This window comes from Cannabis sativa, chromosome 7 (genome assembly GCF_029168945.1).
Source record: "Cannabis sativa cultivar Pink pepper isolate KNU-18-1 chromosome 7, ASM2916894v1, whole genome shotgun sequence".
Classification (NCBI taxonomy): domain Eukaryota; kingdom Viridiplantae; phylum Streptophyta; class Magnoliopsida; order Rosales; family Cannabaceae; genus Cannabis; species Cannabis sativa.
The window spans coordinates 55,412,296-55,435,112 of NC_083607.1; the positions used below are offsets into that span (position 1 = coordinate 55,412,296).

Below are 22,817 nucleotides of genomic sequence, written 5' to 3' on the forward strand. Positions count from 1 at the left end.
TAAAAAGGGGTGCTAAAAGAATAATAAAGAAAAAAAATTGTAATTATTATTCATATTTTGAAATTGAAGATAGATAGAATTACCCTTTTATTAATTTTTTTTTTCTCGAAATCTCATTAATTTAGGTATCTAAATCTCTTGAAAATTGTTTTTTTTTTTTTTTAAGAAATGAAAAAACAGAAATGATTAAGCAAACCTATCACAACAACATTTAGGTGTATAATTAATTATAGCCTTTGTTCTTGTGAAAAAAGCCTTTGTTAAGCTTCATTTCCCTCATTTCAAAAATTTAATCATCAATTCAATGGTGGGCCACAGGTTTCAAATTCCTTGAGATGTAGTAAATGACTAAAGTACCCTCTATTTGACTAAAAAGATGGAAAATGAATAAAAATTTAAAAGAAAGAGCACTTGGTTATGATGACACACATGATTGCTTTAAATAAACAAGTATGTTTGGTTTGTTATACTTATCAAAGTTGTACAATCTTTTATTCCACAAATTAAAAGAAAAAACCTATTATTCCATTAAAAAAAAAGGGCTGTACAAACTACTTTTTAAGATTCTTAAATTAAACCTAAATCTTTGTCTTAAAATAAATAAATAAAAATGCATGTTTTAATTATTACAGTTGTTAGATGAGTTGTCTTTATTAATTTATTTGTGTAAAATGAAGAATAATAAATATAAAAAAAACAAAGAAATGAATCCAAATTCAAGTAGTTTGCCAAGGAAATGACAAATGACCATTTTGTACTTTACAATGAAAAATAAAATAATAATGCATAAACTAAATTGAATAATTGAAGACAATATATTAACTAACAGGCTATTATTTATTTATTTTATTTTTTTTTGAATTCACTAACAGGCTATTATTGAGTAGTAGATAAGAATCATAAAGTCCACAAAATTTCCCCAAAAGTTTTAATTAATGTATATTTAATGAAAGTAAAGGGTAAATTGGTAATTTCAAAAACGAATTTACAATTGTTAGGCCAAAACTGCCAAGTTTCAGTAGAAACAAATTCATTGTATGCTTACATCACAAATCTCACCTGAGGAACACAAAAAAAAGAGGGTATTTTTGCAAAAATAAGAGTGGCAGAATTGTAAATAATTGGAATTAAGGGGGCAATTTGATATGTTAATATTACTCCCGCTCTCAAAAATTCCAGTACTCTCTCTCTCTTGCTCGGCATAACCACCTCCGAAAACCCTAAAAACCAGTCAGAAAAACTTACAAAAAAGCTTTTCAAAAAAGTTAATTTAACGGTCATCTTGGGATTTTGAAGCCCCTTTTCACCGTTGATTTCTTCTTCCAATCATGATCTCACTTTTGTGGATTTAACATACTTCACCAGTAAGTATCTGGTTTTAGCATTTTTTTTTGTTCTTTTTCAACTCTTCAGTGTTTTTTTTTTGGTTGGTTTAGACTTGTTCATAGAAGAAGAAGAAGAGAAATGGGTTAATGCTTATTTATTTGCAGTCCGTTTGGTTGCCGAGAAAGTGCTATAAAGATAAAGATTCTGCTTTCTTTTTTTGCTTAGCAAGAAGAATACCCTTTTTGAGATTTTTTTCATATTGCAAATTAACTAAATGCTATCAAGTTTCGTGATTTTTTGTTACTTATATGTTATAGCATTATCTGGGCATGCTTCTGAACTTTTTTCTTTCTTTCTTGTAACTGAAATTTTGCAGTTTGGTTGCTCCATATGGTAATTTAATGTTCTAATTGTGGAGCCTGTGGATGAATTTATTATGCTAGGTTCTATAATTTCTTGAGTTGTAGTGGAGGTAATTTTGTTGTTAAATAATTGTGTAGAAGCTAAATGATCATGGAACATATGGAAGTTGTAGATTCTGGGGTTGAATCTTGTTTAAATGGTTCCATGCAAACGAGTGGTGATTGTAAAGAAAGTGAGAATTTGGGTGATGTTATTGTTGCTGATTTCGATTCTTATTGGCAAGATCTCTATGACCAGTTGACCGACCGGTTGACCTTATCTAGAATGGTTAGTGATTCTGTAATAAAGGGCATGGTGACTGCCATTACACAAGAGGCAGCAGAGAAAATCTTTCAGAAAGAACAAGAAATTGCAGGGTTGAAGGAAATGTTAAATGCTTATCGTGTTGGTATGGATGAAAAAGAAACTGTTGGATCTTTGGCAAGGGAGCCGGAGTCAAAAGGTAAGGTGCATTGTTGCTTTGTAGAAGCCATTACTGAGCACAATAAGATGAAAGACAATTTGGGAAGTCTTAGAAACACAGGTAGAGAACAGTTAGTGAAGCTTAGGAAAGAAATCAACCAGATAAGAGGGTGTAATTCTATAAAGAGGAAAAGTTCAAGTTCGGAGTTGCTAGGATTGGGTGGCATACTGCATGAAAATTCATCTGAAAAACGGTGTGATGTGGATAAGATACTTGATAGCCTTAATAACACTCTAGAAACTATTTGTAAAGGGGCGGAAGACGCAGTGCACTTGTCTAAGGAATCACTGCATGATTGGAAGCTACAGCAGGAGTTTCAAGCAGAAATTGAAGCACTGGTGATTGGGAACTGTATTCGTAGTCTTGAGCGAGAATTCGAAGAAAAAGTGTGGGGCAGAATTTCTGGTGACAAAAGTATAAGTTGGTTTGGAAGGGTGCAGGAGATTTCAGGTCTGCGCGAGGAACTAGGTGTCATTTCTAATGCTTTGTGTATTTCTGAAGCAGGTCATCTAATTTCTCATGGATCCTTTGATAGTGAAGGGTGGTGTAATGGTAAAGTAAATGATCATTTTCACCACAAAGTTCTGAGTAATCACGTGACACCGACATCCTCCCACCCGGAAGAAAATGGAAAACACGAGGATCCTCAAGCTAAAAAGCTAGAGAGTTTGGATCTGAGCCGATTGAAGCACATGTCAAATGTTGAACTAATTAGCTACTACAATAATGAGATGACTAAGATGAAGAGAAATCATGAATCTAAAGTACAAGAGATGACTGAAGACTATTTTACCCTTAAGAGGGAATATTTGAGAGAAAAGGGGTCTTTGCTTTCAAAGAAGGATAAGGAGTTTGATATGTTGAGGAGAAAAATCCCAGAGGTGATTTCGAAATTGGATGATATTATTGCAGAAAATGAGAAATTACCGATCTTTGCAAGTAATGCAGAGACTCTTAGTGGTTTGAAGGAAAGAATGGAAATGCTTCTTGCAGAAAATCGCCAGCTCAGGGATTCTCTTACAGAGAAGAAGAAGGAAGTTAAGGTCCTTTCAAGACAAGTTTCTGATGGTGCGGAGAGAATGTCACATCACTCATTGTCTGAGACAAAGTTATTACACACCATTAGATCTCTTAAGTCTTCTATAGAAGATCTTCATATTGAAGCTTCCATTGGTGCAGATGTATTTACATGTCTTCTGAAGGAAATGGTGGGCCAAATGAATTGCATGGCGGAAGAGTCATTTTTGGAGTACAGTGTTATGCAAGAGTTATATGAAAGCATAATTAAAGAAGTTTCTGATGCTGCTCAACTTGCTAGCGACTGTAAAATAACAGATTCAGATATGCTGCCTATCATCATGCTGGGGCTGACTGAAGCTATTTATAAAGAATCATGGAAAGAAGCCAAGAGTAAACTAAGTATGGTACACACACAATATATTCATGAAAATGAAGCTCGAGTTTCCCTCGAGAAGGAATTATTTGAAAAAGAAAAAACACTAGAAATAGAGGTAGCAGAGAAAGAAAGGTTAAAGCAAGAAATAGTTTATCATGTAGAAGAGAAGATGAAGTTGGCTCAGGAGGCAGCAGCTGCATTGGAGATTGAGAAGGAGCAATTGGTATTAGCTACAGCGGAAGTCGAGTGTTTAAGGCTTCAAATATGTGACCAACAGACATTGATTTCAAAAAGCAGTAAAGAATCAGATGTTATGAAATGTGATTTGGCTTCTGCATTGGAAGAAATTGAACTGTATAAGAAGAAAGTATCCGAGTTGAATAAAGATTTTGAACGCACAGCTAGAGAGTTAAGTGAAGCTGATAAAGAGAGAAAAATACTTATGACTGTTACCCAGGAGAAGCAGGCTGCAATGTCATTGCATGAAAGGAATGAAAGGGTGGTTAGGAAACAGTTGGAGTCAATGGCTATTCTTTTTAATGGCTTATCTAAAGCTGCAACTGATTTTGAATGTCAAGTAACAAATGGCCTATCAAAGCATAATTCGAGGTACTCTCTTCTTTCATGCTTTGACTTGAATTTCTTTTTTCTAGCCATTGTTTTTCGGTATTTAGTTGATATTTTCTTCTGGGTGAGTTGACTATGGATGCTTGGTTAATCTTCCATGATATATTTGTCCATTGGAATTCAAAAATATTACTATGCATTCAATTTAATTCTATTGTTAATCTTCTCAGTAGTTGTAATTTATTGTAATAATATTTTCTCCCATGCTGGATAAGGCATGGGTGTCAAAATATTGGATTAAACTTATATGTAACACAATTACCCTTATGGCCCGTTTTGGCCAATTGGACTGGATTGGACAATTGTACAGTCAGTGTTTGGACATGTAGGAGGACAGGATAATTAGTCTAGTCCCCCAAAATAATCCCACTATTTGTCCCATTCAGAAGTGTGGATTAAGAATCTTATGCAGTTTAGTTTAGATTTTTAAAGTAATTTAAATGGAATTATTGAAAAAAAAGTTATATATCAAAAAAATAATTTTCTAAATTTGGTGATGTGCAATTTTGGATCCTTTTGCCATGCACAAGGTATTAAAAAGGGTGTTCTTTAAATAATAGAATGCCTTGTCAGGTTCTAATATAAGACAAACAATATAGTACTAAAATTATTTATCCTTTTAAACTATTAAATTATTAGAAAAAGTATTTATTTTTCATAATTTTACTAAAACATTTGTATTAAAGTATATAATATCTTAAAATCTTATTCAATGTAAATATATTTGTTATTTAAACAATTTTATATTATTTGTTTTAATTATATATATATATTAAATAAAAGTGTGATAAATTATTTCATTATCATTTAGTCCTATATGCACCAAACACAATGTAATACTTATAAAATCTAGTGTAAGCTAGTCCATTCCAAATCCCATTCCCAGTCCCATCCAATACTCAAGTGCAATCTAATCTGTTGGCCAAACGAACTATTAATGATACTTTATTTTCTCTCTCTCTCTCTCTCTTTTTTTTTTTTTTTTGTATTTATGTTTTTCTTTAAATTGTGGATTGTCTCATTTTCTTAACTTTTACCAAATTACATGCGCGATCATTTTTCTTTAAATAGTATCAAACTTAACAAGCGAAATTCATGATTTTCTGTTTTCAATTTGTTGAGCACTTTTCTTATGGTATCCCTCAGCTGTAATTTTCTTTTATTATTAAACGAGAAACACTTTCCCTTATGGGAAATGTCATTTATTTTCATAATGTTGTGCAGAATGACGTTTGATTTTAACTCAAACTTAATCATAAGAGATTGTGGCTTTGTTGTTTTCAGGTTGAAAAGTGTGAATTCGCAATCACGTTTGCTTATTCAGAAAGCTAATATACTGAGAAGAACAGGTGTGCTTTACAAGCAGAGGCTTGACCGAAGATGTTCTGACCTTCAAAAGGCTGAAGCTGAGGTATTTTTCGCTTTAGATTGGTGAAATTTATTCTTGGTTTGATTTTCTGCGAGAAAGAAGTTGAACACGTATTTATAAACTATCGTAAAATTGCTGCATAAACAGTGGATTTAGAGCTATTTTTATTATAGAATGATAGTCATGTTAGACGCATGCATTTATGGACCAAGGGAGGGACATAATAGATACCCTTGTGTATTTTCTTATATAACAATGTATGGTTCAATAGAAGTATTACTTATTGTATGGTCTTCTAGAGTAAAATTTACGGAAATATTAAGATACGAAAAATCAAGATTTGTAACATGTTACTGAACTTTGGAAACACTATGAAATGTGATATGTTTTAGATTCATTATTGGAAATTTAGGGAATCATTTTCTCTTTCTAAAGTATACTTTCTTTTTTACTTTCTTGAAATTTTGGTGTGGCTTTATCACTATTTGAGTATATGTTTGATGGATTTATCTTGGATTTCAGGTTGATGCTTTGGGGGATGAAGTGGAAAATCTTTTGGGTCTTCTTGAGAAAATATACATTGCTCTTGACCATTACTCACCGATTTTGCAACATTATCCTGGAGTAAGATACTTTCTCAAATGTCTAGTTGTGATGTTACCTCTATATTTATATATACTCATTTTAAAATATAAAGAAAACAAATTTAATGATGTGAAACACAGAATGTTAGTTAAGAATGCTAGTTAGTTGCCTGCTCGTGACACACACCTAATCTTACACTCAGTTACGCCATGGATGCACATGAAACGAGTGTTTACACAAGCACACTAACTCATTGATTCATAAATATGATTGGTCATGAAATTAAAGTTTGTATTTATTTTTGTTATTTTCGATTCCCTTTGTAAATTCTAAGCTGTAACAGCTTAGTGAGTAGAAACAACTTTCTGTGCTCATTCATATGAAGGGTTAAGAAAAACAAATTAGTTTAAATATAAAAGAAATAACAATTTGAATGAGTTGTTTAGATATCACAGAAAGTGCTAACTCTTGCTTACTTTATAGTATGATATAACGAGCCTTTAATTCTTGAATACATCATTCATGGCAAGTTTACAATCTTGTTTTGCAAATTTGTTATTTATTGCTATCTATATAATTCCACTTTGTTCACTATAATACTTATTTTCCCTCTCAGAATTTCAATTAGATGATCTTAAGCAATTATTTAACAAAGTAACCAAATAATTTTTTATTATGGCACCACTAAAAGGGACCGAAAAAGTATTTTTCGGAAAAAAAAGAGACTAAAACTACAAAATCCAACAGTACTTATTTATTCCAATTTAATTGTTATTATTTGGTTGTATGGCTCCATGTCAAATACTTCTAAACATTTTTCAAATTTGTTATCAGATTATCGAGATCCTGAAGCTGGTGAGATCAGAATTAAGTGGGGTTTCGTCTACTAGATCAATTTGATCTGCATATCTGACTGCTAAGGTAATATTCCCAGCTTAATATCATCTACTCTGAAAACCCTTTGTTAATTTGACTCTAATACCCCATTTATTTTACTCATTGAAAGCTGCATAGTTATATAATATGTTATTATTACAGCTTTGTGGATGCAGATTTCTTTTGCTATACCTTTGTTAAAACTAGTAAAGAATTCAAGAAAATACTTGCACAGTTGAACCAAAGAAGATATACCATAATGTCACATCTCTGGTGTTTTTTGGGGTCCGTACAAAAAGAAAAACTGAAGAGAAGCTAAAATGGTGGTGGGAAAAGGCTTAGAGACCTTGGTTTTTGTTTTTTGGTTCAGATAGTTGCATATTTTTGTTCTATAGAGAAAAAGCCTCCTTATCTCCAATATCCATGAGTTTCTCTCTCTCTCTCTCTCTCTCTCTCTCTCTCTCTCTCTCTCTCTCTCTCTCTTTTCTTTTCAAGTAGATTTTTTTTTTCAGTTGTTTATATAGAAAAGCAGAATTGTATATGTCCCTAGAGCAGATAGGAATTTAGCTTCTTACAGAGTAATGTTCAGATTCAGATGCCGTTTTGCCTTTTCCCTTTGCTGATGTGATTGTCGTTTCTTGCTGATATGCTTGTTAGTGAATGCACATATATTGTTTTGTCATATATTTAAAAAAGATAAAAAAAAAAAAAAAAGGAAAAGGTAAACTATACATAAGTTACAGGGGAGTCTTTGATGGAGTTCTTTGCAAAAGACCGTATTTTTTGAGGGGTGTTTATAAAACGATCCAGTGCAATCCACAAAGTGCGAATTGGATTGGATTGAAAAATTTAAAATCCGTACTCGTATGGATTAGATATTATTTGATATGTAAAAACAATGGATCTAATTTAATCTACACATTTTTATAAAAAAAAAAAATCAAAAAATTATATATACAATATTATTTTAATATAAAAAAAATAGTTACTTAAAACTTTAGTACATATAATACTATTATATTTCAAAACTTGTTATTTGTTATTTTATTTATTTTAATTTGTTATTAATGATATAAAATAACAATAATTTATTTTATTTTCTTACTAATTATATAAAAATATATATATATTTTTTATAAATATTAAATAATTTAATATTAAAAATTAACAAATTTAAAATAATCGATCTAATTTGCTTGCAGAATAGATTTAAACTATTGTGCGGATTGGATTAGATCCAAAATATGAGATCTATACTTAGTGCGGATTAAATGCACTATGAATAAAATAGTCTAGATTGAATTGAATGAATACCCTTAATATTTTTCAAAGGCTTATCAAATTTTATTTCATTTTTTTATTATTTCCTAAAAATAAATGAATAATACATAAAAACCATCTTAAAAATAATGTTTTAGTTTTTTTTAGTTATATTAACTTAATAGAAATTATATGTAAAATAATCTTTGGTATAAAGTAAGGTTCTTTAGTGGCTCCTATCCATAAACAAATATGATATGAGGCTCAATTTGATTTTTGGATTATGAGATTACCCACGATGGTTGATTACCAAAATACATCAAAAGAATTAAATTATGAATAATAACAATTAAAAATTACTATTTAAAGATCGTAATTGAGACATTACTTCTTGTTTAACTTGTTCTCTTATTACTTTTCCAGTTGTTGTGAGAGGAAATGGCTTATTCCAATGCATGAATTTCTTAGGTATTTTAAACCTGAAAAAAAAAATCATAAAGAAAGTGTTGTCAATAACATGATCATATAGTATAGCCAAAGACACCTTCAACATTTCTAAGGTATGGATTCCAAGAAGAGAGCATTACCGAGCTAAATTCCTTTCTCTACAATGCTGTTGTAGAATCTCATGAGATATGAATTGCTTTTGTGTCCCAGTTGAGTGCTCAAAACTTCCATTTGACCAATGCCAATCTCTTCTCACTTGAATACAAGCAACAACCATCTCTGTAAGCCGAGTGTCGGGAATTCCAACGGTAACAACGCCTTGTACTCCTATATGTTGAGATAGAACTGCCTCTACCTAAAGATCAGAGATTTTTCAGAACATTAAATCAACTTTTAGTACTTGTAACTTGCAACAAAAGAACATTACCAAGCTTACCTCTTCAGGGTAAATGTTCTCCCCTCCACTCTTGATTCGACCTTTTGTTCTTCCAATCAGCCAAAGATTACCATACTCATCTATATAACCTATATCACCTGTGTCAAGCCAATCTTGGTTGATGGAACTTGATGAATTTTTGGGACTTTGATCCCAATATCTAAGCATTACATGAGAGCCTCTAGTTAAAATTTTCCCAACATGAGAGGACCCTTCAGAATGGATCTTTACTTCGATGTGGGGAGCTGGCTTTCCAACACAGACACCTTGTTGTTTGTGTGCTGGAATGGTCTTTGAGATATCGACAGTTTTGTGTACTGTTGGATCATGCAGGGTCATGAAGGTTAGGGAAGAGCATGCTTCTGTCATTCCTTTCCAAATAAGGACACAAAAGAAAATGAGTGAGGCAGCAGAGACATTGTTATAATATGAGTACATCTAGTTCAAGATTTTATTATGCTAGAATGGACTGAAATTGATTAACCCACCATATGCTGAGAGAAGCTTAGCTCTTGGAAATAATTTGACAGCTTCTTTGGTTAGTGCAATTGACAAACCACCACCTCCATTTAATATCTTCTTGACACTCTCTACTCCCTTCCAGTTATCCTTTCCCCTAACATGTTTGAAGATATGTACTTAGAAAACTATTAGTGTATTTATAAACTTTTATTATTAAACAGGACAATGCGGGTGATAGAACATTCTTGAGAGTGACAATTTCATAGCACCATATCCATTTCCTAACTGAATTACCAGCATATTCTTCAAATTCACGATATCGATTTGTTCAATTCAAACAACAATTCTCAAATTTGCCTGCTGTCAATTTCCTTCTACCCTCAATCTCTCATTGTTTCTGCATAATGTTTTGTCTATTGAATTGAGGATCCCTATTCGGGTCTATCAAACAAATATGTTATACCTTGTTGAAGAACTCAAATCAGCCATCATTGCAGGTACTGTGATTAGAGAAGTGACATTGTATTGCTGTATGACCTCAAGGGCTAATTTGGCTTCAAACTTAGGCATGAAGACATGACAAGCTCCAACGAGTAGCATAGAAATAGCTGAAGACAAACCACCGATATGACAAAGTGGAGCAGTATGCAAATACACCTGTATATATATGAAGCAAAAGTCATTCAGTAATACTTCCTTCATTTCCTTTTGAACTTTGCTTAAACCTTAAAACATAATTATGAAAGACATAAACTTGATATTGCAAACTACAAACATTGGAGTAACAGAAAAGGTTCATGAGAAAAGGCATACATCATCCTCACTGTAACCAACGATGGCAATTTTAGCAAGGGACTGTACGATCAAATTTAAATGGCTTATAATAACTCCCTTAGGCCTTCCAGTGGTTCCTATAAACATAACATAAAATCAGACTATTAAAACTAAAAAAATCTTCCTTCTAGATCTTTATGCGACTTAATTAGAAGCTGAAAAGCTATAAACATAGTTTCTGCTCCTATCATACACATGTAAAGATTCTCTTTCTCAGTGAAATTCCTTAGACAATGTTGAATGGATAATCGGATATATTGTCAGAAGAAAATACAGATGATTACCTGAAGTGAAGCATATAAGAACAGCACCATCAGGTGCCCATGAGTAATTCAATGATGAATCTTTCACCAAATTCTTCCTTAGTGTTTCAGTAGTTAGTGCTGGACAAAAATAAGAATATGAAACTAAATTTCATCAGCACACATTTCAGGTCATAGTAAAAACTAAAAAATAAGAAAAATGCCATACTATTCTTCGAATTTGACAATTCTGAGTCTGAGGATTCCAAGGAAACATGCCACCTTAGAAAAGGAAAATCATAGTTTTGGAGCTTCGAAGACCATAACTTGCAGCTTTCATCAGTCACCAGCATAACAGGTCTCACTGCTTCCACTGCCAATAATGCCTCCTCAAAGCTCTGTGAGAAATTATAGTAAAGGAATTTAGTGTAAAAGATTTCTTTTAATTTATCAGTTCTCCCCAAAGTTTAAACTTAATAAACATGGTTGACATCGCTACTTTTTTTCCAGGTTTCTCCTTTATGCGTTGCCAACAATTCATACACAAGGCCTAAAACAAGTTGGATGGACAATCCCAACAGAATAACAAAGAGAGAAGTGCAAATTCAGACAAGCAACATTGTGATAAATCAGATCCAGGACAAAATTTCCATAAGCTTTAAGATTTCCCTTTTTAAAGATGGCTAAATACAGAGAAAAAATGCAGACAAACAAGGCATACTTGACTATTTGAAGCTCTTCTCCCTCACATACACTCAATGTTATAGTCTGTAAAATCCTTTATAATTGCTTTCATATAGCTATATTTCAGTAAAATCCTCCTTTATAATAACACTCAATGTTCTTTACTAATTAGTGTAGTGTTTTAAATTCTGCATCAAACTTGCTTCAAACAAACAAGGAGGATTTCACTGAAAATGATGCATAACCTTTGAGTGGAGTGGAGCAACTATTTTTTTTTAAAAAATAAAAAAACACCAAGACAAAATGCCCACAAACAAACAAGGCACACTTTACCATTATAACACTCAATCTGAATCCTGCTAATCTCAATTCCCTTTTCCATTTATCTCATTCACTATACACAGTGAACTCTTACCCAATCATTTGATAAAACTTCATGTTCGTTTTCAGTTTGTCCCCATTCAAAATTTGTGTCTATAGTTCATAGTTTACAATTGAATCATCATCAACACAAATTCATGCATAACAGTAACGATATCAAGACTCACCCAACGGTAATTGAGAGGAGCAACTATTCCACCCACAAAAGCGATAGCCAGAAACCATTCCAAATACAACTCACTGATGAAAAAAAAAACCTCAAATCAATCAACCATTTCTGCTACCAGTTACCACTCCGGACCAGAATAAAGCTGCTTAATTTCTTACCTGTTCAAAGCTGCGACGGCGATGACGTCACCGGAACCGATACCGAGGGTGAGAAGAGCTTGAGCGAGAGCAAAGACGGCGTCGACAAAGTCGGGAGCAGTCTTTGGGCGGGGACGGTGGGGGGAGATGGTGAGCGGAGAGTTGGGAGGGAGAGTGGATAAGCGGGTGAGGCAGTGGCAAATGTGGGGGTGGGAGTAGTTAGGCATTCTTCTTCTTCTTCTTCTTCTTCTTGAGTTTTGGTATGGAGATGGAAATGGAGTTGAGAACGTTATCTGGTTTGAGGAAGCGGGAAATGTCGTTTGGATATCGTTATATACCCAACCAATCATGCATTTACCTCATTTTCCACTACATAATAATAAAAATAAGGCTTAATTAGTATTTTTTTTCTCCCCAAACTTTGATATGTATCCAATTATATCCCTTGAGCTTTTATGGCTGTTAAAACTTCTCCCTGAACTTAATCATAAGAGGTTCGATCTCTTAATAATGATAATAGCCTACTCCCCTTTAATTTGTATTGACTTGTGAGATGAGAACCAAGGAGTCTTTGATTTCTCTCGAAAGCTCTTACAATGATCTTTGAGTCATGCACTCTTGAATCTATAACTCTTTCTTATGATTCTTCTCGTTTGTTTTCTATGTTAATTTCCTATCCTTGAATAGTCAGATGACTTCACTAATAAGAAAAATAAGAAAACTAAGCAAGTTGCCTTTCTTCCTTGGTACTGTGTATCTATCCCATGAAATTAAGGATATTCTCGTGTTTTGTAAGCACAAAGATATATGGGATATATCTCTGAAAATGTCCAACTTGCATTCTCTGGTAAGCTCATGCGAGCTGCCCACATGTTGGAAGCTGGTCGAATGCTATCGCACACCCTACTCGGATGTTACAGCTTCTGCTAACTTTGAGTATCAAATCTCCATGTACAGTTCATTACAAGTAGAATCTTCTGTCCATGTCATAGAATTTGTTCCACGTGTCACCCAAATAGATACTACGTCACTCTATGTAGAAATTTGGATAACATAAAGTAAACTAGTATCAGATGTATCAGCTATACATCAGTCGACTGATATTGATAGTGGAAAAGATATCATAAACTTACAGTTTTATCTTTTCTAAGTCAATATCATTCAGTAGATCATAGATCATTTGATCTCAATCCTGAGATGATTAAGCTCTAACTTAAATACATTACATGAGTTCTTTGACTTATTCATTACTGAAAAACCGTGTTTTTGCAAATGTCAGTTGTATATAAGAAATTATTAAAACTGTAAATGTTTGCAGCAACAGAAAGTAATTCTCACATAAAGAAACGAACGTGAATATAAAATATTTGCAGAAAAATAAATAACTTGACACAAGAGATTTATACGTGGTATCAGTGTTCTCACGAACACTCCTAGCCCACGGGGCCACGCCCAGAGAATGAAATCAATTAATAAAGTATCAAAATTACAAAGACAATTGACTTAAACAAGTTTAGACTCCCTCTAAAGTATTGCCGCAATCCTTTGTAATCCACTTTATGAATCTGACTTCTTGAAACACCTTCAAGCCCGAACTCCCTTCGTCTTTGAAGTGTGAGCGCTTACTTCCTCCCGAAGTAAGGCTTCAACAAGTCTTCTCCCGAAGACCAAGTGCTTACTTCCTCCCGAAGTAAGGCTTTATCAAGTCTTCTCCCGAAGACCAATCTCTTGTTCAGTCAAGTAGTTCTTCACATCCTCTAGGACAGAGTAAGAACAGAAATAGACAACTAGAACCTAGATGAACAACTAGGCTCTCACAAAACAAAGAAACACTCTCTTCTCTCAAAAGATAAATGCAAAAAATGAATAATGGAAGAGGTAATCCGAATGGTTGCTCTCTAGGCTCTATTTATAGAACATAGAAACCAAAGAGGCAACCACAAGTTCGAATCTACAGCTGTACAAAAACTTTCCTAAGAAAACACGATCTGCTACATCAGATTCGGATACTGACGCAGCAGATCTGACCAGAAACGGGAAACATGCTAAAATCGGGTCCGATCATCTATCAATGCTTGATTCCTGCCAAAAACAGATTAGATATTCTGATTGTATCAAGATACAATCGAAATTAAAAAGAAAAAGGCAATAATCAAAGTTTCCCTAAAAAAGACAACTTTTCAAAAGAGAATTTCTTCTCTTTTAAGAAGTTTTCAACAAAGGAAAGTTCAGCTGAAAGTGCAACTTTTCTAACAAGGAAAAGGGCAACTAAAAACCAAATTTATAAGGTAAGAATCCGAATATGAATGCATATCAATCTTACCAAAAATGAAAAAATTATTTTGTCAACTAACTTGCCGAAAAAGGACTTTACAATACAACTTACATGTAGGCATGATACTTACATCTTGAAAACTCGGTAGTGCAATTGAGTGAGAGTGTTAATCATAGATATGGACATCTATAGCTTATATGCCTATTAGAAGTAAAATGATGGTTCCTTAGAGTTTGGCTTAACTTGATAAATAATAGAGCGATCATTTCAATAATTATATTAGTTTTTCAAAATATCATTTACAATTAGCTAGGTGTTTTAAGGATAAAATACATTGAAGGGTAAAATAGTATTTTTGTTCCTACTCGATGTCAATCGTCTATAAAGGATCAATGATTGTTGTGATTGAAACAATGAATAATCCATTAAGTATCTATATTTGGTACATAGAATGTTCTATGTAATTAAGAGTGCAATTATGAATCTATAGTGAAGTCATGAGGAATTAATAAGATAAGAAATTTACTCGATAAATTTTGAATTACTTATTAGGAGCTTGGTTACATAGGCTCATGGTCCTCACATTGTTTGGGAATAATATCATCTTGTAGACTCAACTAATTAATTTTATAAGTCAATTAGAATTCAAAAATAAATCTTATTTGAGAATTTTTACTATGGTTGGGCAATTTTGAAAAGAAAAGAGAAATAGGGGTTTATTTGTTAATTAGTACACTTTGTGGGTCTAATTAATAAATATATTTAAATTATATTTTATTTAATAATCATTTATAATTATTAAAATAAAATTAATATTTAATAATTACATGAGATAGGTGGTAAAATAAGAAAAAGACACATTATTTCATTTAAACAAAATAAAGTGCCAAAAATTTAGGGAAACTTACAAAAATACTGAAATTTGGGTTAACTTTTACAAAAATAATGTCACTCGAAAATCTTTTCAAAAATACTGTGTTTTTATAAAACACCAATAAAACACAAAGCATAACAACTCAAAACAACAGTAGAACATCTAAAAAACACCAGTAGAATACCAGTGAAAACTTAACACAGTATACTGCAGTATGAAACTTATAAGAAAACACAGTAAAAAAGTAAAAAATACCGCCTGACAGTATTTTTGTAAAAAAAATTAGTATACCATGTAAATTTCCCAAAATTTAACACTAAGGCCCATTGTATAATTCGGCCCTATAGTTGATTTAAGCCTAAGTCTTCTATTTCAGTCCATTTCATCTAACCTAACTCCAAGTGAATGCGTATATAAAGAAAGTGATGAGAAGAGAGATCCAACCTAACCTAATTCTATGTCACACAACTCTCTTCTCTTATTTCTTTGTAATTTCAAAATTCATTGCTTTCCCTCTCTCAAATATAGTTCCAAAGGTGTTTGCATAGTAGCCGACACTATTCAAGGTGATACTCAGGCCTTTTTAGAAGACTATGATGAACACAATCGAAGGAGGAGAATATCCAAGTATAAATCTTGATAATGTTCTGCTACAGACAGGAATCAAGGGCTAGGGATCTGAATGGAAGGAAACAATATATTTCGCTGCAACCACTGTAAAGATTTCTTAATCCTTTTATGTGTTTATTATTGTTTTAGAAAATTCATATTTAGGATGTTAGATTAGAATCAATTTAACATACATGAGTGAGTAGTAAATTAAAACTATGGTAAAAAAAAAATTCATCAAGCATTGTTTACTACTTTTGCTAAATTTTTTGCTTCTATTAATGATTTCTATGATTTTTTTTTATTGGGGTTCCTCGCTCTAGGAATGAAGCGGCTTGTAGACTTGCTTCTTGGACTGCTTCAACCAACAAAATTGAACCGACTTGTATTGGGCAGTTAGGTTCCTTTGTATCTATCTACCATGCTCATTTTTGCTTAGTTAATATATCTTCTTTTTTAGCAAAAAAAAAAAAAAACCTAGTACCCACATTAAATTTTATATAAAAAAATGGTTATTTATTTACTTTCAAAAATAAAAACAAAGTAAAATGATTACTAGAGATTGGGGAGTGGGATCTTCATAAATTATATAGGTTATGATCATGACACACAGAGATGGTCTTCTACTTTCTCTCTAGAGTCAACCTTCCTTCGTGTCACCCTGAGTCTTCTCCTTGAGTCACCCTGTATTCTTAGTCTTTCCATCTTGTCTTTCCCCGATCCTTCTTCTTTCTAGTGCTTAGGTTCTTTGCCTTTTGGGTTTGTCCTTTCCTTAGGCTCGTTAGTTTTGTCCATTGGCTGCTGCTGTTTTCGGGGTTTTAAGTGTTCCTTTGTTTTTCGGTTCTGGTAGTTTGTTAATTTCTGTTAAGTGTTAGGTAAGATTTGGGTTGGTGGGTGCCCCTTTTGTCTCTGTTGGGGTTCATTTATTGCTTTGTTTCTTGGTTCGTTATTCCTCTGTTTGCTGAACATTTATGGAGTCATTCATTGTCGCCAGTTCTCCTCTCAAGGGTAAGAACTTTTCTTGCCAAGAAACTTCTGTCAAACTCTCTCCGTGTCCCTCCTCGGTTCAGGCTTTGGCTGCGTCCTCTTTGTATGGGAAAGTGATTGCTCCCATGACTGTGGATATCCCTATTGTGCTAGACTTTGTGGCAAAGACTTGGAAAAGACCGGTTAGTGTTGTTGCTATGGTAGATGATTTGAAGACTTCCAATGTGTTCAAGTTTGGTTTTGATAACACAGACGATAGGAACTGGGCTATCTCTAACGGCCCCTGGTGCATCCGTGGATATACATTAGCTTTGCAAGATTGGTCTCCGAGAGTGGATGGGCCGATTTTGTTTAACTCTCTTCGAGTTTGGGTTCAAGTTCATAATCTTCCCCATGAGTTTTACTCAAATGACAATGGGCTGCTTCTTGGGGGTCTGGTTGGGAAAGTGGTTAAGTTAGAAATGGAGGAGGAGAAACCAGCTTCTTGGTCCACTTTCTTTAAGTTTTTGGTTGAAGTCGACATAAACGAACCCCTGGTCTCAGGGTGCTTTTTCGATCTGAACAGTGGCGTCAAACAGTGGTTACAAATGAAGTATGAAAAGATTGGCATTTTCTGCTACAACTGCGGCCGTCTGGGCCATCAACGTCGAGGCTGTTCTCTGTCGTCGCGGGTGACGGTGGCGAAAGGTGATGGCATTCCTTTTCCAATGTTCGGACCGTGGCTTTCCACGTCCTCGGCTTACCATGACGTTTTCTCCTGTCCGTTCTATGGTGGATCGAGTTCTTCTTCGTCGTTGATAACGGGCAAAAATGGTGGTGCGTATCGTCCGTCGATGGTTTCCCCGGCTATGATTGATGGCGGTTCAAAGGGGAACCCTGCGTTGGTTCGACGTTCGAGACAACCATTGAGAGTGACTTCTCGTGCTGCAGGCGTACTTGGGAAGGCTCATCGACTGGTGTGGCATCCTAAGCAATCGGATGTGAGCTGTGATAAAATTGTTTCTGTTTCTGGTAATGGAGGAAAGATTGAAGGTCTGAGAAATGGGAAAGCAAGTCAGGACTTAACTACTTTGAAGGAAGGCGTGGAGAGTGGGGAATTTAAAATTAATAAAATTGCAAATTTGAATCATAGGGTCGTTGCTTTGTCTTCTTTGGATGATGGGCCTTCTCCTATTGGGTCGTTGGTGGTTTTAAATGAGAAGGAAGTGGAGCTTGTGGAAGGTGGGCCTCTAGGTGATAATAATCAATTAAGTGGGCCAATAATTGATTATTCTCATTTTCCTAGTGGTGGGCCGGTGCTGGGGGAATTAGAAAAGCCTTATGATGGGCCTATGGGGAACCCCATAATGACTTCTTTACCCAATTCTAGTGGGCCGGCGCACATGGATAAGGTAATGGGTGCACAAAGTGGGCTTAACTCTTCCGATCCTATGGTTGAATGTGAGAAGCAATCTCACTTTAATGAAGAACAAGCTTTGTCTCAATTCTTCAAAGCTCAAGAGGATTTAATGAATGATCTAAAACATTTTGGCAAGCTGGATTTATATGAGATTCGCAAGATAGGTGGGGATATAGGTGTCCCGGCCTCCTCTGAAGTTAATGAGAGGACGACACCTTTCAAGAAAAGGAAATTTGAATCTTCTGCTTCTCTCTTCTCAAGGCCTCACAAAGTTCATCGCAAGTACCCGGGTGTCGTCCGCGACTTTCCATGGGACACTAAGCAAAAAGAGAATGATTCTGACCTAGTCCCTGACGAGCCTTCTGAAGATAGTTCCAACTCCCCGAGCCGCTCTGGTATCTTGAAGAATCCTCTGATTGGCTCATTTGTGATCGATGATGCTGTGTCGAGTGGGTCTGCTTACTCTCATACCCCTGTGGAGGAGAATGTGGAATCTCCTCCACAGGAGCCATGAGAGGCATTGCTTGGAACTGTAGAGGGTTAGGGCAGACCTCTACAGTTCGGGAATTGAAGTCCCTCATCCGGTCTCGATCTCCTGATCTTCTCTTTTTGACCGAGCTCAAAGTGGATGCTAATCCTCTGGTACGTATTCTTAAGTCCCTCTATTTTTATTATAATATTTGTGTTCCTGCTAAGGGTAGCGCGGGTGGTATTATCTTGGCTTGGAAAGTTGGGTTTATTTTTGAATGTATTTCGTGCACTTGTAATCATATCTCGGGGATAGTGTATTCGGATCCCCCTTCCCATCCTTGGCTCCTTTTGTGTGTTTATGGTCCCCCCTATTTGCATGCTAAGAAAAAATTCTGGTCTGAGTTCTTGAACCTAGGAGATAGATTCGGGGGGCCCTGGCTTATTTTGGGGGATACAAATTTTGTTCTTAATGCCTCAGAAAGGGAAGGTTCTTCTGGCCGGGATCCGTTTATTCCAATCATATCTAATCTTATGGATGCTCGTGGCCTTATAAATATGCTGATCCAAGGGGACAACTTGACCTGGGACAATCATCGGTCCGGGCGGCATCATGTGAAATCTGCTTTAGATAAGGGTTTAGTGAATGGAGCTTGGCTCAATTTATTCCCCAGGGCTATCTTGTGTTCGTCCCAGACTAGCAACTCTAACCATAGGCCCTTATGCCTTATGTCGAATGGTCCGGGGACCAAGTTCAAAAGGTGCTTTAGGTTTGAGGAAGGTTGGACCCGTGATTCTAGAAGTAATCTGGTGGTAGCTAACGCTTGGAACTCGGTCAGTCATGCCTGGGCACCGGCGAGAATTTTCAAAAAAGTTGGTGCTACACGGGTGGCGCTTCTGAATTGGAATCGAACCCAATTTGGTAAGCTTGATGTGACTATTAAGGAACTTGAAGATAAGCTCAACTCTCTTCAGAGCCTTCCGGCTAGGTCTAGAGATTGGAATCAGGAATGTGAAGTTCGCCGGGAACTCAATGAATCAAGGGAAAGAAAAGCAATCTACTGGAAGCAAAGGGCCAGGATTTCGTGGCTCAAAGATGGGGATAAGTGCTCAAAGTTCTTTTTCCTTTCGGCCGCCATTAAAGGCCGGCGGAACGCCATTGAGAGTATTATGAATAGAGATAACGTCTGGATAACTGGACGTGAGGCCATTGGGAGGGAGTTTACTGAGTTTTTTAAGGGTATTTTTACGGAGGCGGCTACTAGCCAGGAGTACAATTGTGCTCGGTTGATTCAGGAGCGATTCTCCCATGAGGAGTTGGATCACCTTGTTAACTGTCCCAGTTCTGATGAGATTAAGAGGACTTTGTTTGCAATGAACAATCATAAAGCCCCGGGTCCTGATGGGATGTCAGTTTTATTTTACAAGCATTATTGGGAATCTGTTGGATCTGATTTTTGTGATGCGGTACTTGACTTCTTTGAGAACGGTAATATGCATAGAGGGATCAATGCCACCAACATCGTCCTCATCCCGAAGGTCCAGAACCCTAAACGTACCAACCACTTCAGGCCCATTTCTCTGTGTAATGTGGTGTATAAAGTCATTGCGAAGATTTTGGCGAACAAAATTAGACCTATTCTCCCTTCTATAATTTGCCCAACTCAAGCTGCCTTCGTCCCGGGGAGAAATATCCATGATAACAATGTCATTGTTCAGGAGATAATTCACTCGTTTAATAGGAAGAGAGGTAAGGAGGGTTTCTTTGCCATCAAAATTGACCTGGTTAAAGCGTATGATAGGTTGAGCTGGAAATTCATTGACCATGTTCTAGAGTGTTATGGTATCCCTACGAAATTCCGCCATTTGATTTCTCAATGCATTTCTACTACGACCCTCAATATTTGCCTTAATGGGGGTCAAGTAGGTAGAGTTAATCCTTCTTGTGGACTCCGCCAAGGAGACCCGCTCTTCCCTTATCTTTTTATCTGGGCTGCTGAAATTCTCTCAAGATTAATCCATGATGCCCTTGACCGGGGCTCCATCAAAGGGGTGGTCCTGTTCTATCCCATATTTTCTTTGCGGGCGACTTGATTTTGGTGGGTAGAGCCAATTTAATTGAGGCAAATGGCTTCTGGAGCTGCATAGAAAACTTCTGCTCTTGGTCTGGCCAGTAGGTTAATAAGCTCAAGACGACAATTTTCTTTAGTAACAATACCTCGGTGAACATGCGCAGAGATATCAAGGAAGCTTTAGGAATTGATTATCCTGAGGGGTGTTTAAAATATTTGGGTCTCCCCTTGTTCAGATCTAGGCAGAAAGATGTTGACTTCAACTTTATCCTAGACAACCTAACGTCAAAACTTCAGGGTTGGAAGGCAAAGACCTTGTCAAAGGCGGGGCGTGCAACTCTTATAAAATCTGTGGGCTTGTCTTTGCCTATGTATGCAATGCAAACTACTAAGCTCTCTTCTCGGATGGTTAACCGGATTGATAGTTTGGTTAGAGATTTCTGGTGGGGGTTCGAGAAAGGAAACCATGGGATCCATCTAAAGGCTTGGGACAAGCTCTGCCTCCCTAAATCTTTAGGTGGATTGGGTTTTTGGAAAACAAAAGAAATGAACCAGGCCTTCTTGGCCAAATGGGGGTGGAATATCTTGAATGGGAGCCAATCTTTGTGTTCTCAAGTTTTGATGGCTAAGTACCTCCGGGGAAATGATTTCCTCTCTTGCAGGTATAAAAATTCTGATTCATGGTTTTGGAAAAGTGTCGTCAAGGCTAACTCTATCCTGAAAAAAGGGGCCTGCAAGTTGGTAGCTAATGGTGAATCTACGAACATCTGGTCGGATCCCTGGATTGCACATTTGAAAGACTTCTGTCCGAAACGAATAAGGGATGAGCCGTCTAAACTAATTAAAGTGGCGAAGCTTATTCTTAACAATGGTCAATGGGACTTACAAAAGTTGAAGTGTCTTTTTGATCATGAAACTGTAGCGGCCATCTTGAAAGGGGGCCACCCCTCTGGTATGGGCCTTGATAGATGGGTATGGACTCTGGAAAGTAGTGGGCAGTTCACGTGTAAGTCTGCTTATCTAACCCAAGCCTTAGAAAGAGCTTCACATTGTGTCGTCGCTCCAAAACTTTGGAACAATCTGTGGAATAGCAAAATCTTGGAGCGTCACAAGATCATGTGGTGGAGCATTTTGTCTAACGCTCTCCCGGTAAGAGCTGCAATCGGTCGCAGATTCTAAATAGCAGACACAAGCTGCCCCCTATGTGGAATGTGTGAAGAATCTGTCGAACATCTATTTCTTTCATGTGATGTGGCTCAACATTTATGGCGTTCTTCTCCTTGGGGTATCTATCCGGTCTGTGACACGGGTATTCGTGTCTGGGATTGGGTCAAGTTCATCTGGGATCTTAAATACAAAGGAGCTAATGTTGATGATATTTTCTTGTATGCTTCTATTATTGTGGATACTATATGGAGGGTGCGTAATGACAAGATCCATAATAACTGCTCTGTTGATTTTAACAAATGCTTTGATATTATTTGTACTTCCTATGCAGATATGTATGATTCCTTGCTCTCCAGTCCGACTCCTGCTTTACCAAATGCCTGGTCCCTTCCTCCTCTGGACTGGGTTAAGCTCAATTGCGATGTGAAAGTGGGTTTGGAGAGTATGTGTATTGCTGTTGTGGCTAGAGATCATATGGGCAGAGTGATTAGAGTTCATACAGCTCGGGAGGAGTTCTCGGATGCTCTGTGTGGTGAAGCCGCGACTTGCTGCTTGGCTGTGTCAATTGCTTTGGATTCCGGCTACAAGTTTGTTATTGTGGAGAATGATTCGAGAGTGGTTATCGACGCCATCAATGGGAAGGGATCTCGTTGGGCTTTAGAGAACTATATCTCATTTTGTACTAAGTCATCTCCTTTATTTAATAGTTGTAATTTCTCTTATGTCAGTAGAACATGTAATTTTGCCGCTCATAATGTGGCTAGATGGGCCTTCTCCCATCAGATGTATGGTTCCCTACCGGTCTCTTCTATACCGGAAACTCTATTTTGTAACGACTGTGAGGTCTAA

General features: G+C 35.9%; 3 protein-coding genes across 5 annotated transcripts; 2 read left to right on the forward strand and 1 right to left on the reverse strand.

The window, feature by feature from the left end:
• Nucleotides 1–1,057: 1,057 nt before the first annotated feature.
• On the forward strand, nucleotides 1,058–7,659 carry LOC115697200 (WPP domain-associated protein). The gene is made up of 6 exons (XM_030624111.2): nucleotides 1,058–1,364; nucleotides 1,703–4,217; nucleotides 5,520–5,646; nucleotides 6,127–6,228; nucleotides 7,024–7,110; nucleotides 7,228–7,659. The coding sequence occupies exons 2-5, from the start codon at nucleotides 1,834–1,836 to the stop codon at nucleotides 7,087–7,089; spliced, it is 2,679 nt and encodes an 892-aa protein (XP_030479971.1). The 5' UTR covers nucleotides 1,058–1,364; nucleotides 1,703–1,833; the 3' UTR covers nucleotides 7,090–7,110; nucleotides 7,228–7,659.
• A 924-nt stretch (nucleotides 7,660–8,583) lies between these two features.
• LOC115697209 (2-succinylbenzoate--CoA ligase, chloroplastic/peroxisomal) lies at nucleotides 8,584–12,494 on the reverse strand. 3 transcript variants are annotated; one of them, XM_030624127.2, is made up of 10 exons: nucleotides 12,139–12,494; nucleotides 11,979–12,051; nucleotides 10,976–11,144; nucleotides 10,789–10,887; nucleotides 10,484–10,581; nucleotides 10,134–10,327; nucleotides 9,697–9,824; nucleotides 9,209–9,570; nucleotides 8,913–9,127; nucleotides 8,584–8,804 (listed from the first exon to the last, which is right to left on the reverse strand). In XM_030624127.2, the coding sequence occupies exons 1-10, from the start codon at nucleotides 12,465–12,467 to the stop codon at nucleotides 8,675–8,677; spliced, it is 1,797 nt and encodes a 598-aa protein (XP_030479987.2). In that variant the 5' UTR covers nucleotides 12,468–12,494; the 3' UTR covers nucleotides 8,584–8,674. The 3 variants fall into 3 exon arrangements, with proteins under 3 accessions (XP_030479987.2, XP_030479986.2, XP_060974975.1); XM_030624126.2 differs by having other exon boundaries at nucleotides 9,209–9,579; nucleotides 12,139–12,491; XM_061118992.1 differs by lacking the exons at nucleotides 11,979–12,051; nucleotides 12,139–12,494 and adding an exon at nucleotides 11,246–11,902 and having other exon boundaries at nucleotides 9,209–9,579.
• A 9,516-nt stretch (nucleotides 12,495–22,010) lies between these two features.
• LOC115696712 (uncharacterized) lies at nucleotides 22,011–22,817 on the forward strand. Its single transcript, XM_030623600.1, has one exon. It carries the CDS (start codon nucleotides 22,011–22,013, stop codon nucleotides 22,815–22,817), a length of 807 nt encoding a protein of 268 aa, XP_030479460.1.

Coding starts and splice junctions, on each gene's coding strand:
- LOC115697209 (XM_030624126.2), bottom strand. CDS start 12,467: ATGATTGGTTGGGTATATAACGATATCCAAACGACATTTCCCGCTTCC. Junction 10,888..10,975: donor ATTGTCAAATTCGAAGAATA/GTATGGCATTTT, acceptor ATTTTTGTCCAG/CACTAACTACTGAAACACTA. Junction 8,805..8,912: donor AGAGAAAGGAATTTAGCTCG/GTAATGCTCTCT, acceptor TTTTTTTTTCAG/GTTTAAAATACCTAAGAAAT.
- LOC115697200 (XM_030624111.2), top strand. CDS start 1,834: ATGATCATGGAACATATGGAAGTTGTAGATTCTGGGGTTGAATCTTGT. Junction 4,218..5,519: donor CTATCAAAGCATAATTCGAG/GTACTCTCTTCT, acceptor TGTTGTTTTCAG/GTTGAAAAGTGTGAATTCGC. Junction 6,229..7,023: donor TTTTGCAACATTATCCTGGA/GTAAGATACTTT, acceptor ATTTGTTATCAG/ATTATCGAGATCCTGAAGCT.
- LOC115696712 (XM_030623600.1), top strand. CDS start 22,011: ATGTGTGAAGAATCTGTCGAACATCTATTTCTTTCATGTGATGTGGCT.